At 30.5% G+C, this 14,287-nt stretch overlaps 2 protein-coding genes across 4 annotated transcripts; both read left to right on the plus strand.

Annotated features, from left to right (window-relative positions):
- Window positions 1–995: 995 nt before the first annotated feature.
- Window positions 996–3,668, plus strand: LOC126834202 (growth factor receptor-bound protein 2). 2 transcript variants are annotated; one of them, XM_050565962.1, is made up of 6 exons: window positions 996–1,174; window positions 1,263–1,726; window positions 1,819–1,916; window positions 1,980–2,099; window positions 2,603–2,792; window positions 2,881–3,668. In XM_050565962.1, exons 2-6 carry the CDS (start codon window positions 1,649–1,651, stop codon window positions 3,055–3,057), a joined length of 663 nt encoding a protein of 220 aa, XP_050421919.1. In that variant the 5' UTR covers window positions 996–1,174; window positions 1,263–1,648; the 3' UTR covers window positions 3,058–3,668. The 2 variants fall into 2 exon arrangements, with proteins under 2 accessions (XP_050421919.1, XP_050421918.1); XM_050565961.1 differs by having other exon boundaries at window positions 996–1,726.
- Window positions 3,669–7,998: 4,330 nt separating this feature from the next.
- On the plus strand, window positions 7,999–14,028 carry LOC126834285 (E3 ubiquitin-protein ligase SMURF2). Of its 2 annotated transcripts, none has more exons than XM_050566090.1 (14): window positions 7,999–8,439; window positions 8,807–8,845; window positions 8,940–9,051; window positions 9,137–9,279; window positions 9,352–9,571; window positions 9,819–9,962; window positions 10,036–10,130; window positions 10,852–11,098; window positions 11,168–11,453; window positions 11,511–11,729; window positions 11,800–11,978; window positions 12,218–12,542; window positions 12,604–12,745; window positions 12,923–14,028. In XM_050566090.1, the coding sequence occupies exons 1-14, from the start codon at window positions 8,382–8,384 to the stop codon at window positions 13,105–13,107; spliced, it is 2,394 nt and encodes a 797-aa protein (XP_050422047.1). In that variant the 5' UTR covers window positions 7,999–8,381; the 3' UTR covers window positions 13,108–14,028. The 2 variants fall into 2 exon arrangements, with proteins under 2 accessions (XP_050422047.1, XP_050422046.1); XM_050566089.1 differs by having other exon boundaries at window positions 8,000–8,439; window positions 10,030–10,130; window positions 12,923–14,026.
- Window positions 14,029–14,287: the final 259 nt, after the last annotated feature.

Below are 14,287 nucleotides of genomic sequence, written 5' to 3' on the forward strand. Positions count from 1 at the left end.
CGTTTCTCTAGAGACAAAAGAAACGTAGATTGCATTAAAATAAATCAGGAACGCCACGCAGTTTTTAATTTTTTAATTGATATTTAATCATTTTGGCTGTGTAATTATATACAATTTTTAGTGGGGCCAGCTATAATTGAATGTCAAGTAAAACCTAGTGCTCAAACTCTTATGCCAAATTATAATAATATACTTACTTTAATCGTAAAGATCTATAAATTAAATAATTTAAATTTTTGGTTCTTATAAAATCACAAGTTTATTAAAAATTAAGGAAATTGTAATACTTGAAATAAAAGTTTATGGCGATATATTAAAGTTTTCAATTGTCAATCAGAGTAAAATTATTGAACTAGTAAAAATTCCTTAAGGACTATTTATCAGCTAAATAAAACTAGTTATAGTAACGTTTTGGTTATTACCGTGATGAACACTGACCTGAGCCAACAAAAAAATATCTAATGTTTATTTATAGTGTTAATTATTTATTATCTGTGTAATGCGTTGATCAAGTTTGGCGGAGTTTCGGTACCGGATGATGAATTACATTATGTATATAATATATATCAAGCGTTTCTTATGAGGGAGGACGCTGCAGGCCCTTGTGCCCTTGTAAACCAATTATGCGTACAAAATACATTTACCGATTTACGTATGTTGCGGTTAAAATAGTACGTTTTCAATGGAAGGACGAGTCAGTATAAAACAAAAAAAAAAACAATAAAACGTACACAAATACACAATACATTGTTTGAATTTATGGTGCATAATATTATACTACATTTATAAGCAAGTTTATATACACTATGTCACACTGGCCGCCGCCCATTACCCGCGCTGAGAGCCCTATGGCTTATACAGTGTTCTAGGCGTACAATTGTATGCATATCACACAATAATAATAAATCCGGCGGCACCCGCTGTATGTGTGCCGTGTATCTCATGTATATTGTGTATTATGAACCGTGAGCCCGGAGAGAGACCTGTTGGGGGCATTGTTCAAAACCGCTTCAAGGTCGTACCGAACGAGTCGAGCCGTACGATCCCGACGAAATTTGGCAATGCCGCTTTTGTCTACAACGACCACAAACGATGAACGACCGAAAATATTTTTATTCCACCGTCGCCGCCGCAGTGTCATCGTTATATTAATATAATATTGTTCAGGGACAACGTACGTTTATGATAGTAATCTATTACATCAACAATATTATATATTGTTTTCACGGGGCAAAGCATAATATTTTTTTTCCCTACCGAAGTGTTTAAAGGTAAACTTTCAACGTAAACATTCGGACGTCATGGCCAACTAACTTGCAGTTATCACATCAATTGTCGGCGCGCTATCAGCGTTCAGCGGTAGTGGTGTGCACTGTGGCCTGTGCGACTATTCACTATAGTGCGAGCCGCGAGGCCATCCACCGCGTTCTTATCTATTCGCCAAAGGTTGTTTTGTCACACATTGTTGTATAGCTGTTGCTTGTTAGGCCGAGGTTCGTGTTGTGTCCGTTCAGTGCCCTCTTGTCGTCGTCGCCCTGTCCACCAAAACACAAATTTCCGGTAGCGAAGCGCCGTCTCTGCTAGATATTGGCCGCGTAGATCTGTTGGTCAGCGTCCAGCATCCGAGTACCAACAACGACTACTTACCATGGAAGCGATTGCAAAACACGATTTCAAAGCGACGGCTCCAGACGAACTGAGTTTCAAAAAAGGAAGTCTCCTAAGGGTGAGTGCGATTGGTTGTGTATTGTCTAGTTGGATTTTTGGGTAGCGCACTACTCATTCGGTGTAGTTCAACACGGTACGTTTGTGTTTCAGGTAATCAACATGGAAGACGATGTCAACTGGTTTCGAGCAGAGTTCGAAGGCAAAGAAGGGTTGATACCCAGCAACTATATCGAAATGAAGAACCACGAGTGAGTCAAAAACAAATTTTACTATCGACAATCACATAACTTGGCTGTTTTGTGTAATTTCAGCTGGTATTACGGAAAAATAACAAGAGCTGACGCCGAAAAATTATTAGATCAACAGCCCGACGGTTGTTTCCTAGTAAGAATAAGTGAAAGCTCGCCAGGAGATTTTTCCTTATCTGTCAAGTAAGTCAAACATATAATAATAAATGTATTGAAACACAGTAACTCGCTCTAGAGTCTAGCTAAAGAAATATAAAGTATAAATAGCAATACTTTGTTATAAATTGCATCAGTTTTTTCTGTTGTATACTTATAACACATTCTTCATAAAACTAATCAATTGTAAATTTCTTAGAAAGTAGTATTTATGGTACAAAGAAATAAAAACTTTTTTTTTTATATTTCTAAAACCTATTTTGATAAAATTCTGAAATATTGAAATTGATCATCCCACAAAAAAATACTTATAATTAATAAGCAGTAACTATTATAATATGATATGGTTGCCTTAAACCAATATCATATCATCGCTCCTTACAAAAACTAATAGTTTTAACTAATGTAAAATAAAAGTATTTTTTTTCCGGAAAAGACAATGTGTTAGTTTTTATTTAAGAACATGAAATTTGTTAGTTTTTGTAAGAGGCGTCGATATTATGTTACTAACGAATATATTTGACCAATAGGTGTGGTGATGGTGTACAACATTTCAAAGTATTGCGAGACGCCCAAGCTAAATTTTTTTTGTGGGTAGTGAAGTTTGATAGTCTTAATGAATTGGTCGACTATCATCGTGAATCGTCAGTATCTCGATCACAAGATGTTCGACTTAGGGACATGCCAGCAGCAACTCAAAATGGATTTAATCAAAAGCCTGTAAGTAACTAGAGTTAACTATTGATGTATTATTTTAATATATATTATTATATTCTTAATTTAGTGTTAAATTTTATTTTCACTTTAGACTCTAGTAATTGGAATGTACGATTTTACACCACAAGAAGAAGGAGAGTTGGCTTTCAAGCGAGGGGATGTCATAACAGTGACTAACCGTACTGACGTTAACTGGTGGCGAGGGGAAATCGGTACTAGGGAAGGATTGTTCCCTGCCGCATACGTATCTCCTTATCATGCTCCGTAATTGGAATTTTACAAGATGAAAGTAAATTGTATGATAATTATGAATGTGACAGTAAAACAACAGACTTAACTCTTTTTAGGTTTATCATTTGGAATCTGATCATATTATTTTTTTTTAAAAATCATTAAGGCAATAATTAATATACTTTAATTTATTTGGGATTTTGTTACTGATTGAATTATTAACTTTTTTTATATCCGACGTTAATTTTGAATTATTTGTGAATAAATTGTATAAAGTAATCGTATAGTGCTTGATGAATCAAAATTGTAAAATGTTACCCATATTCATTCATTATTCAGAGAAAATGGTCACCGTATACAATTTGTAATTAAATATAACTAAGTGTACACACCTAATGTGTATAACTTAAAAACATAACATATTATAATATGCAATGAGAAAAATGAAGTTATTTGATTCGTGATTCTTAAAGCAAAAATTATTATTTTGCTATTGCTGTTTAAAATTAATATATTATACTCAGTTCAACTTAAATATTTTAGTTTTGTGCTTATGACTGTATTATAATTTCTTCATATTTATATAATTACTAGCACAAATAATAATTTACGTATAATTTGTTTCGATACAGATAAGAGTTAATACATTTTATAATATTTCAAAAGTAAAACTGTGTTAACTAATAAAACTTGGAAACAAAATAATAAGTTGATTATTGCACACTGATGTTGTTTATAATATTGAATTTAATCCAGTAAAATGTAAATTAAAACTATATTATTAAGCACTTTTTTTTTTTTTTTTTGCTTTGTTTATATTTTAGTTGTTTAAAACAAAATATAATAATTTAATGTTTTTAAATGTGAATCATTACATTTTTTTTTATAGAATCCAATGTATCATTTGTGTATACCATTAATTATAGGTAATATTAGCTAATTTTTATTTTAAGAATTAATTATTTTTATGTATTATTATGATTATGATTTTTTTTTTTTTAATGATTTTTATAAATTACACTTTTATTTTACTGAGTTAAATTTATGTATAAAAATAATTGCATTTAAATGAGAAAAATTGTATCGAATTTATTTTTCTAGAAGTTTATATATTTTTATTTTCATTTAACTATAATGCTTGACTTCAAATGTATGTTATAATGGTAATGCATATCTTAGCATCTGTATTATTGCACAGTCCACGATGTTATAGTATTATATTATAAACGCCAAACGCTCAATTTTGCCTTTGAAATAAATGTATTTTTGTTTTAAAGTCATAGAATAGACTGTTAAAAATTAGATGACAATTGTGAAGTACACATTACATTTTAAAATTAAAGAGTCCTTAAAAATATTGGGCTATTATGGTGTTAAAAAAAATGAATATGTTAATCATTGTGAGTACATTGTGCCAATAAATTTAACTTTTGTGCTTAAAATGGAAACAATGTACATTACTTGTGTTTAATTTGTGACTAATTTAGACATAAATTGTATGATTTATGGTAAAGTGTTGTTAGATGTTATGATCCATACATTACTTCGCTGAATATTTATGCAATATAATCCTTGTCATATCGAACAATTTGTAGTTTTATTTATATTTTAGTTTTTTTATTAAACTATACAATGTCAAATTTGTGATATAAACATGTAAAACTACCAAACCTTATTTTCTCTATCACTTTATTTATTTTACTTGATGTATTCTTAAATCCCTATAATAGCTTTATTAAAATTATTTCCTTTACTTTCTAAACACTTTACGATTATTTTTCTTATATTAAGTTGATTTTTTTATAGTACAGTAAACCAATTTTCTTTATGTTTTTTTCATTTTTTTTTTTTTGATGTAATGTATGTTCTTTGAGTGTTGAAAAATGTTGCATTTTTGTTTGATAAGTACTTATATAATGGTAACAGTATTTTGCTAAATATATCAAGTTAGTCAATTGCATTTGTATAAACAAATTTACAATATTTTTAGTAGTAGTGGTTATTAATAGATGTAAAACACTCTTAGTGGAGTAGATATACATTTTTATAGATGCAACTTTACTGCTAGACTTATTTTTATTTAAATATATAATGTATAATTTAATATTGTAATGCCTTTATAATAATGTATTTTGTGCCACATTTAAATGTTTATAATTATTATATTGTATACATATAAGTTGCAATAAATTTATATCTATAAAAATAATATATAATATGTAATAATGTTAATTATGCTCTGGATATTTTCTATTTAATCCTCCTCTCTTGATATTTTTGTGCCAAAAATATATATTAACAGTTTTAGTTATCTTGCTCGGTTTTCTAAAGAGCTACGTTCCTCTTTAAAAAAGAAAATTGCACTCCATAAAAAATTTAATCAGGTGACCAAACTACGTATAATGAATTTTCAAAATTAATAGCACGTACATTTTTATCTAGAAAATGCCACTAGGATTATTCAATAAGGGTTCAAAACGGTTTGATTTCTTATCCAAAGTACTTCTAAATATTTGTGAAAGATAAAAAGTGTTAGCACATTACCTAACTATATGGGTAATGGCACTAATAAAAAATTGTCATTGTAAGTCAGTAGCCATAACTGCAAATTTGTTTTATAATCAACTAATTAGCTATGTACAAAAGTTAATCTATATATATATAAATGTCAAATATCTTTCACTCGCTGATAGCTACTTCTCAAAAACTATAAAATGTATGAACTTGAAATTTAGAATAGTGGTTTCTCTAATGCTCTACATATGCGATAAGAAAGTATTTTCCAAAATTCAACCCCTAAGGGGTAATAAAAGGGAGTAAAAATGGAAGACTTTATTTAATTGCCTGGCATTAATAGTAGCCACTGAGATTTGTATCTATGACGCGAGAGATCTATGGATAATACACACAGTGTACATTCTATGTCAACATTTTTCCCAACGATAATAATTTATTATTTATTTTATACAAATTTACGATATTATGAATGAAACTCTTACCTCTGAGAAAAACATGTAGGCATATTATAATAGTATAATCTCTACCATATAGTACCTATCTGTTGTAATGAGTCATTGCCCGAAGAGATTTGATGATGATTTTTTTCGAAGAGAGTGGCGGTTTTTTGTATTTTTTACTTTGGTCTTTGAAAATATTATACTAATAATAAAATATTCATTAAACAATATGGCCCATGGGAGTTTCCGAAAACGTTTAGCTCGCTGCTTGACCATTACCTATGTATGTCCAGCCCAACGAGATGTGTATATTATGTAAATTTCCCGTCGGTTACAATCTATATATATAAAATAACATGACCCGACTAACTGATTCATCATCGCCTAGACAGAATCACTGAAGCTATGAGTATGAAATTTTGTTTAGTAGTTTTGTTTTATGATGTAGAGACCGACTAAGAAAGAATTTGCCAAAATTCAACCCCTAAAGGGGTAAAAATGGAAAACGTGAATTCAAAACAACACAACCTCTCCGTTAGCTAGGATAAAATAAAAAAAAAATAGGCATATTGCATTATCCTGGGCGAAGCCGGATAACACAGCTAGTAAAATATAAATTTAGGAATGAGCTAAATTTAGACAAAGTGAAAAAATCAATCCGGGGATCGAGTCAGGCAGACCTGTCGGCTGTCCATAGGCGACCGGTTCCATTGCCGGCAGTGAGAGCCAATCGTGTACTTACCCGTTGGACGTGCTCAAGACGAGATTGGCCATCAGCAAGAGTAACGAGCACATAAGATGCATGGATTGTGCTAAGAAAATGTATTACCGCGAAGGTGTGCGCTGTTTTTACCGAGGCTTCGTACCAAGCCTGATGGGTGTTTTACCGTATGCCGGTACAAGACCTGGCAGTGTATGAAGTGACAGCTGTTTCCGCCGAGTAAACTTTAACTCTGAGAAGTAATTTTTATTTTATTTTTCCAACAAAGACAATTCGAATTAAATACTCAAACGGTAGTAAGGTCAACACTCTATTGACGTTGGCAAGCGGCGCATTATCCATTATCCAGCTTGTGTGCGAAATTCTGCACCTATCCATTGATGTTGGCAAGAACTTGTCTTCAAGCACCGCGTAAGTTTGTAACAGATTTCATTTTCAACGATGTATCAATGATATTGTTTTCCATGTTTTCTTTAAAGTTAGAACAAGTCCCGGATAAACGGACTAAGAAACCCGTGGTAAAAACATTTAAAAAAAAAGAGGGCGTGCCAGGACTGTACCGCGGTGTAGTACCAAACCTTTTAAAAGTATTTCCGGCCGTTAGTATTAGTTATTTGGTTTATGAAATACGTTGTGACACATTAGAATTAATGAAACCGTCAACAAGTTTTATTCAAATTATTAGTGTATTAATTTTTTTTTTTTGCTTATGACTAATGTCCGAAAGTAGGCCCGAAGGTCTAAGTTCGGGCGCCTGCTTGGCAGAATGAGCTCTGTGTTCGCCCGATGTTTTCTGCCAAGTTTTTGATTAAGGGATGGTCGGGTTCGAACGAATTTACAAAAAAAAGTTTTTTGTAAACATGTATTTTTTCTGTACACTATATGTTACTATTATTGTAACATTGTGTAATTGTATTCACAAATTTTGTTTTCTAAAACGTTTATTTCTAAAATAGTTTTGTAAAATCAAAAAAATAATAACTTCTTTATATGTATAAAAATTAATGTTTATAAAATCAAGTATTGACTCGATAATATTCTACTGAATTCTGATTTCTGGGTTGAAAATTGAAATTAATAAAAAAAATGTATAATTTTATGTATACACATATATTATGCAGTACGCACTGAAAAGTGTACACTGCAGTTTATACACAAGTACCTACCTATAGAAAATAATTGTCATTTAACAATTTTATAATATGGTCTATGGAAAGAAAAGCGCGGTTATTCGTTCTTCCATGAACATACCAATCACTTGACTGTGGAAATGGTCGTTCTTGCCCAGATAACTGCACAGTGATTATTTCATAATTTCATAATAAAACAATGTAAATTAGGCTGGCCATAGTGTATGGTAAGAACTGCGAAATACGGTTGTTATGATACGAAGTGAAATTGCGCGAAAAGCGAGACCAGACGAATTATGTAGAAATTACAAAATCCGTTCGCGATGTGTTTACATTGTTATTCAATGTCTGTGATAATATTGCAATGTTCATTTAAAATCGTATTCTGTTCATCTCGTGTGACATTATACAAACTTATGTTATTATAAATACACCGTTTATATTTATATATATATATATATATATATATATATATACATATGTATACCTTTGTTACCGGATTTCAACTTCATTGATAAATATCCATTATACCTAATATTAATGATCAATAAATATGTCTGGTACTTCAGCTAGTAGACGATCTGGAGGAACCGTCAAGATCCGTTTTACAGGTATTCTACATGAAAATATAATGTTAAATTAAACATTTTTTCTCTATAAAATGGTCAAACCAATAAAACAAGTTTGTTCAAATCATTACATAACATACATATCGAGGTCGACATTGGCTGTCACCAAATATAATTTATACAATAATAAAATAAATTTGATGATAAAAGGTTTTACTTAATGGTGCGTATCGCTTTCAATTATTGCCTTTGGAATATTATTCAATGGTTTAATTTATATTACAATTTTACATACTTTATGTTTTAGTAAAATGTTTGATGCTATAAAATTGCTTTAGACCATAATTTTTCTTTTTTCCTTTTTCTAAGAAAATATCAGCTAAAGAGATATTGTTTTTTTCATTTACAGTGTTGTGTGCCCAGAACCTATTGAAGAAAGACTTATTTCGTAAGATTTTCATTTGTTTATTTAATAATACAAAGTATTTTTTTTTATTAGACAAATAAATTATTAATGCGTGTAATTTTCTTTTTTCGTAAAGGACTTCCTCCTGATGCTTTTGCTAAAATTAGTGTCGACGGTTCGGGACAGTGTTACACTACAGATACGTGTAAAGCGACCTGTGATCCACAGTGGAACCAGCATTATGATTTGTAATTATTTATTAACAACATATTATCTAAAATAACTAATTTATTAAAATATTTTCAACTCTGGTTGCTCGATATCTGTTAACAGATTTCTTAGTAAAGGTGATCATGTCACAATTACATTATGGAATCATAAAAAAATACATAAAAATATACAAAAGCCAGCCAGTGGATTTCTTGGGTGTGTTCGCTTGTCATGGAATCAAATTCAAAGATACAAAGATACAGGCTGTGAGTTTTAACCACAAAATTGAAATCATAAACTAAGCTTGGTTGTTAATAAAAAAAAAAAATATGTTATAGATCAAAAAATGGATTTAACAAAGCTAAATTCTGATGATCCGGTGCCCATTAAAGGTCAGCTAGTTTTTTCTTTGTTATCTCAAGACGGAACTGCTAGTTCGAGCCATAATCGACAACCTTCACCATTACCAGATGGTTGGGAGGAACGAAAAACTGAAAATGGGAGATTGTATTATGTTAACCATAGAACAAAGACTACTCAATGGGTTAAACCTACAAAGTTTGTCTTTTATTGAGTATAGATTAAAGTATTGTTAATATTTTTGTTGTTATATTAACCCTTAAGTGTACTCTAAGTGGCCCCGTGTGCAACATTTTCCCATGACTTTCCATGTAAGGTTAAAATATATGTGTGCATATAGGTTAATTATAAATGTTATTGTTTTGAAAAATTTGCGTAAAATTTGTCCAACAGTGCGAGATACACTGTGTTATATATTATTAATTAAATTATAATTTTTTTGTAGAGCTCATTCAAAAGATTCAACTGCGAATAATACATCACGTCCACCAGCTCCAGCGCCTACGGAAATTTCTAATGCAGAAAATGAATCTGATGTGATAAATAACAACAATAACAATAATCACTGCAGCGGTTTGACTGCCCAAACGTAAAATATTATATACTCTAATTTAATATTAAAATGTGCAGAAGTCATTGAATATTTTTATTTTTAGAAATAGAAGTCCGAGCAGTCGACCATCACACAGTTCTACTAGAAATGTATCATCCCAAAGTTCCTCAATACAGCAGCCAATGGATCTACCTTCTGGTTATGGTAAATAAAAAAAATGGTGTTTAGGTTTAGTTCTAGATGTAAAGGATGCAAAACGACAATAGACCTTTTTTGAAATAAGCACTATACCATTAATTATTGAAAATAAATTATTTAGTTTTATTAGAACATACCTTTAGACTTGCCATTTAAAAATATTATTTTTGAAAAATTACATCTGTGTTGTGATGACCATTTTCATCCACACATGTTTGGGGATATTATGCAGAACGAATAGGGCTTCTCAATAATATTTCTCTTACCCTCTCTACGTTTTCCAGGGTCTCTACAGTTCTTTTTGGGCCTGGTGGTTATTTCTTTTTATTACTGTTACTCTACTCCAAAAGGAATTTACCCATCCCAAAAGGGTTTTAGGAGTGGAGTCGGAACCGTTGTTACAGGCTATAGCTCATATTAAAATATAGTCTAAATTGCCGCAATGTTCACAACTGACTCATCAGTATGTATTTACGTAATAGTAAGCATAAACACGGCGATCCAAAGTCCATAAAGGCATGATAGCTACTAATTATAAAATTACATATTGTGGAGAGTAAAATAACATCCCCACCAACTTTCTATCAATCCTACAAATTTGGTATAATGCATGATAAAAAGGTCTATTCTCACGTCACATCCTGTATTTATGATAGTTCATGGATAGTTTAAAAGTTTTGTAAAATACAACAAGAATAATTCAAATTGTATTAATTTTGCCTTTCAGAAATTAGAACTACCCCTCAAGGTCAAATATATTTTTACCATACACCAACTGGTTTAAGCACTTGGCATGATCCGAGAATCCCGAGAAATATTACTGTAACTTCAGGACAACAACTCGGACCATTGCCGTCGGGTTGGGAAGTGCGTCAAACGACAAGTGGGCGTTATTACTATGTAGATCACAACAATCGTACTACTACCTTTTCTGATCCAAGACTTTCTTCAGCAGTTATAGCAAATTTATTACAGTATGAGATTAATAATCATCAATTATTAAATGATGTATATTGTATATAGAATAATTTTAATTTTACTAGAAAACAAAGTGATCAAAGTACCTCGACAAATGAACACAATTCTATGAACAATAAAGAAAATACTAGATTACCGAATACTAGTGAGACTACCGCTTTAAGCCAACAAAGGACTCAAGTTCGACCTGTTTTTGATAGTCCACAAAGTATAGAGACTGATTCTGAATGTTTGCCTAAATACAAACGCGATTTAGTAGCCAAACAAAAAATATTACGTACTGAGTTAGCTGCACTACAACCACAAACCGGCCATATGAGACTTGAAGTTTCCAGATCAGAAATATTTGAAGTATGTTGTGCTATGCAATTTTGATGTTCAATTTTATTAATACTATAATTTATTTAGGAGTCGTATAGGGGCGTTATGAAAATGAGGCCAAAAGATCTCCGTAAGCGATTAATGGTGAAATTTCGTGGCGAAGAAGGTCTGGATTATGGTGGTGTAGCGAGAGAATGGTTATATTTATTGTCCCATGAAATGCTTAATCCACAATATGGATTATTTCAGTATTCTAGAGAAGACAATTATACTCTACAAATCAATCCAGATAGTTCTATAAATCCAGTAATTAACATAAATTTCCACTTTAAAACACTTAAGCTGTGTATTATATCAACAAATGTTTTTTGTTCAGGAACATTTGTCTTATTTCCATTTTGTTGGTCGAATCATTGGAGTCGCTATTTTTCATGGCCATTACATTGATGGCGGATTTACAACTCCCTTTTATAAGATGTTATTGAACAAACCCATTACATTGGAAGATATTGAAGGAGTCGATCCTGAACTACATCGTAGTCTTACATACTTATTGTAATTAATTAATTTTTTTTTTCATTTTAAGCCAAGTCTACAGTGGCGTGCAAAACATTTGCGATAATGTTCCGTGCTCTGTCAGTACATTGAAACATCAAAGAACTGATCATACACATTATTAGCGCACACAGTATCTCAAATAGTAGACTAACATCCGCTAATGTTTTGTGCGGCAGTCTGGACCTGGCTTTATATATAGTGTTAAACTATCGACTGATTTATTTTTGTTTTTGTAGAGAAAATCAATTGGAGAAAGACATAATTGATACCACTTTTGCCGTCGAACAAAGTAGTTTTGGTGTGTTAAAATTACATGAACTCAAAACCAATGGTAGAAATATTCAGTTAACAGAAGACAATAAAAAAGAATATGTCAAGCTGTATGTAACATATAGATTTATGAGAGGTATTGAACAACAGTTTTTAGCATTGCAAAAAGGGCTAACCGAAGTAGTGCCTGGATCGTTATTGAAACCGTTTGATGAACGTGAGATCGAGTTGATCATCAGTGGTATTGGTACAATTGATATTGAGGACTGGAAGCGAAATACCAGACTGAAAGTAAGCTTACTATTTTTATAATTATCCCAGTGAAAAATAATACATCATATTTTTAAATTAGCATTGTACTGCTGACATGCCAGTTGTGAAATGGTTTTGGGAAGTTATTGAACAACATTACAGCCAAGAAATGCGGCTTAGATTATTACAATTTGTTACTGGTAGCTCCAGAGTTCCACTTCAAGGTTTTAAAGCTCTACAAGGTAATTATTTAAAAAAAAAATTTATTTTCATTATTTATTTTCTTGGGATGGAGTGTGTTGCAATTAAAAAAAAAATGTTTTTAAGCATTGAGCATCGTTTTTGAAACGCGTTTTATTATATTACGTGTAGGTGTAAAACAGGCCTAATAATAAAATATATCTTATTTTTTCCATAAGGATCGACAGGAGCAGCCGGCCCACGTTTGTTCACTATTCACTTAACTGATGTGCCCACTGATAATTTACCCAAGGCACATACTTGTTTCAACCGTCTTGATTTACCGAAATATGAGAGTAAACAAAAGCTACTTGACAAACTTAGTCAAGCAGTTGAAGAAACTTGCGGGTTTACAGTAGAGTAGGTGATAGATTATAATTTATTTAAACCACTTAAAATAAACAACCATGTTCGTATATGTCTGTATTAATAACATTTTTGAACATCACTATTTATTATTTGTTATGTCAATAGATTGTTTTTATTAATAGTGTAATTTTTTAAAATTTTGACTTCATATAATTTTATTACATTTTATATACATCTTTAATGGGACAGACACATTCGGTTAGTGATGGTCAACAAACTAATATTTACTATTAATGTGATAGTTCTAAGTTTGATTTAACAATATAATGTGCAATAAAACAGGGTAATATTTTATATCAACTGTTAGGGAATAAGCAATAAAATTGTCTACGTTCTGATGATTATCCCCCAAAGTCAGTGTTATTTAAGAATTTTATGTTTTGGTGGAATTGTTTTATTTTTTTATTAATGTATTAAAATTATATAATAGTATTATTACAATTATTAGTTCAGTATTGCCTCGAGTCCCAAGAACATTTATTTTACTAGTATTCATTTTATAATAAGTCAATATTTTTATTGTATAACTTATAGATTATTTTGTCTTTAATTTAAATTATTTAAAGTTATGCACACGCACAGTCAGTAATACAAAGTCAACAATTATATATGATATAAATATACAATTACATTGTATACGCTTTTGTATTAATCTATGTATAAAAATTATGCAATAGAACTAATGAAACTTGACAATCTGTGTTGGATACATCTTGAGTATTATTTTTTGTTTTTCATATTAATAATAGAGTGTTAAACAAAAATTTCCTTCAAAATAAATGATGTAATACCATTTTTTTTTTAATCCATTTTGATATTTAAAATGTTAGTAAATTTTTTTTTTAACGAAAAGAAAATTGTTATTTGTTGTTACTAATACCGAGTAACATTAATATATTCTCAAAATTAAATTGATTTTCATTACGATCTCTAAAAATTATACTTATGTTTATAATATAAATATTATTTGTTGTACCTTATATTTTCGACAAATACATTATATTATTTATACAATTTATTATTCTATGTTTTATAATTATCATTGTTCATGTCTATGAATATTTTACTTTAATAATGTATGTTTTTTCAAAAAAAAAAAAAAATATATATATATAATTTTATTATTATACTGCCTATCTGTTAGATTTCAGTTGTAAATGTTAATACTGTATATT

Source organism: Adelges cooleyi, unplaced genomic scaffold (genome assembly GCF_023614345.1).
Source record: "Adelges cooleyi isolate 19-005CV unplaced genomic scaffold, UGA_ACOO_1.1 ACOO_flye_CR_arks_rails_tigmint_CR_PRNA_21, whole genome shotgun sequence".
Classification (NCBI taxonomy): domain Eukaryota; kingdom Metazoa; phylum Arthropoda; class Insecta; order Hemiptera; family Adelgidae; genus Adelges; species Adelges cooleyi.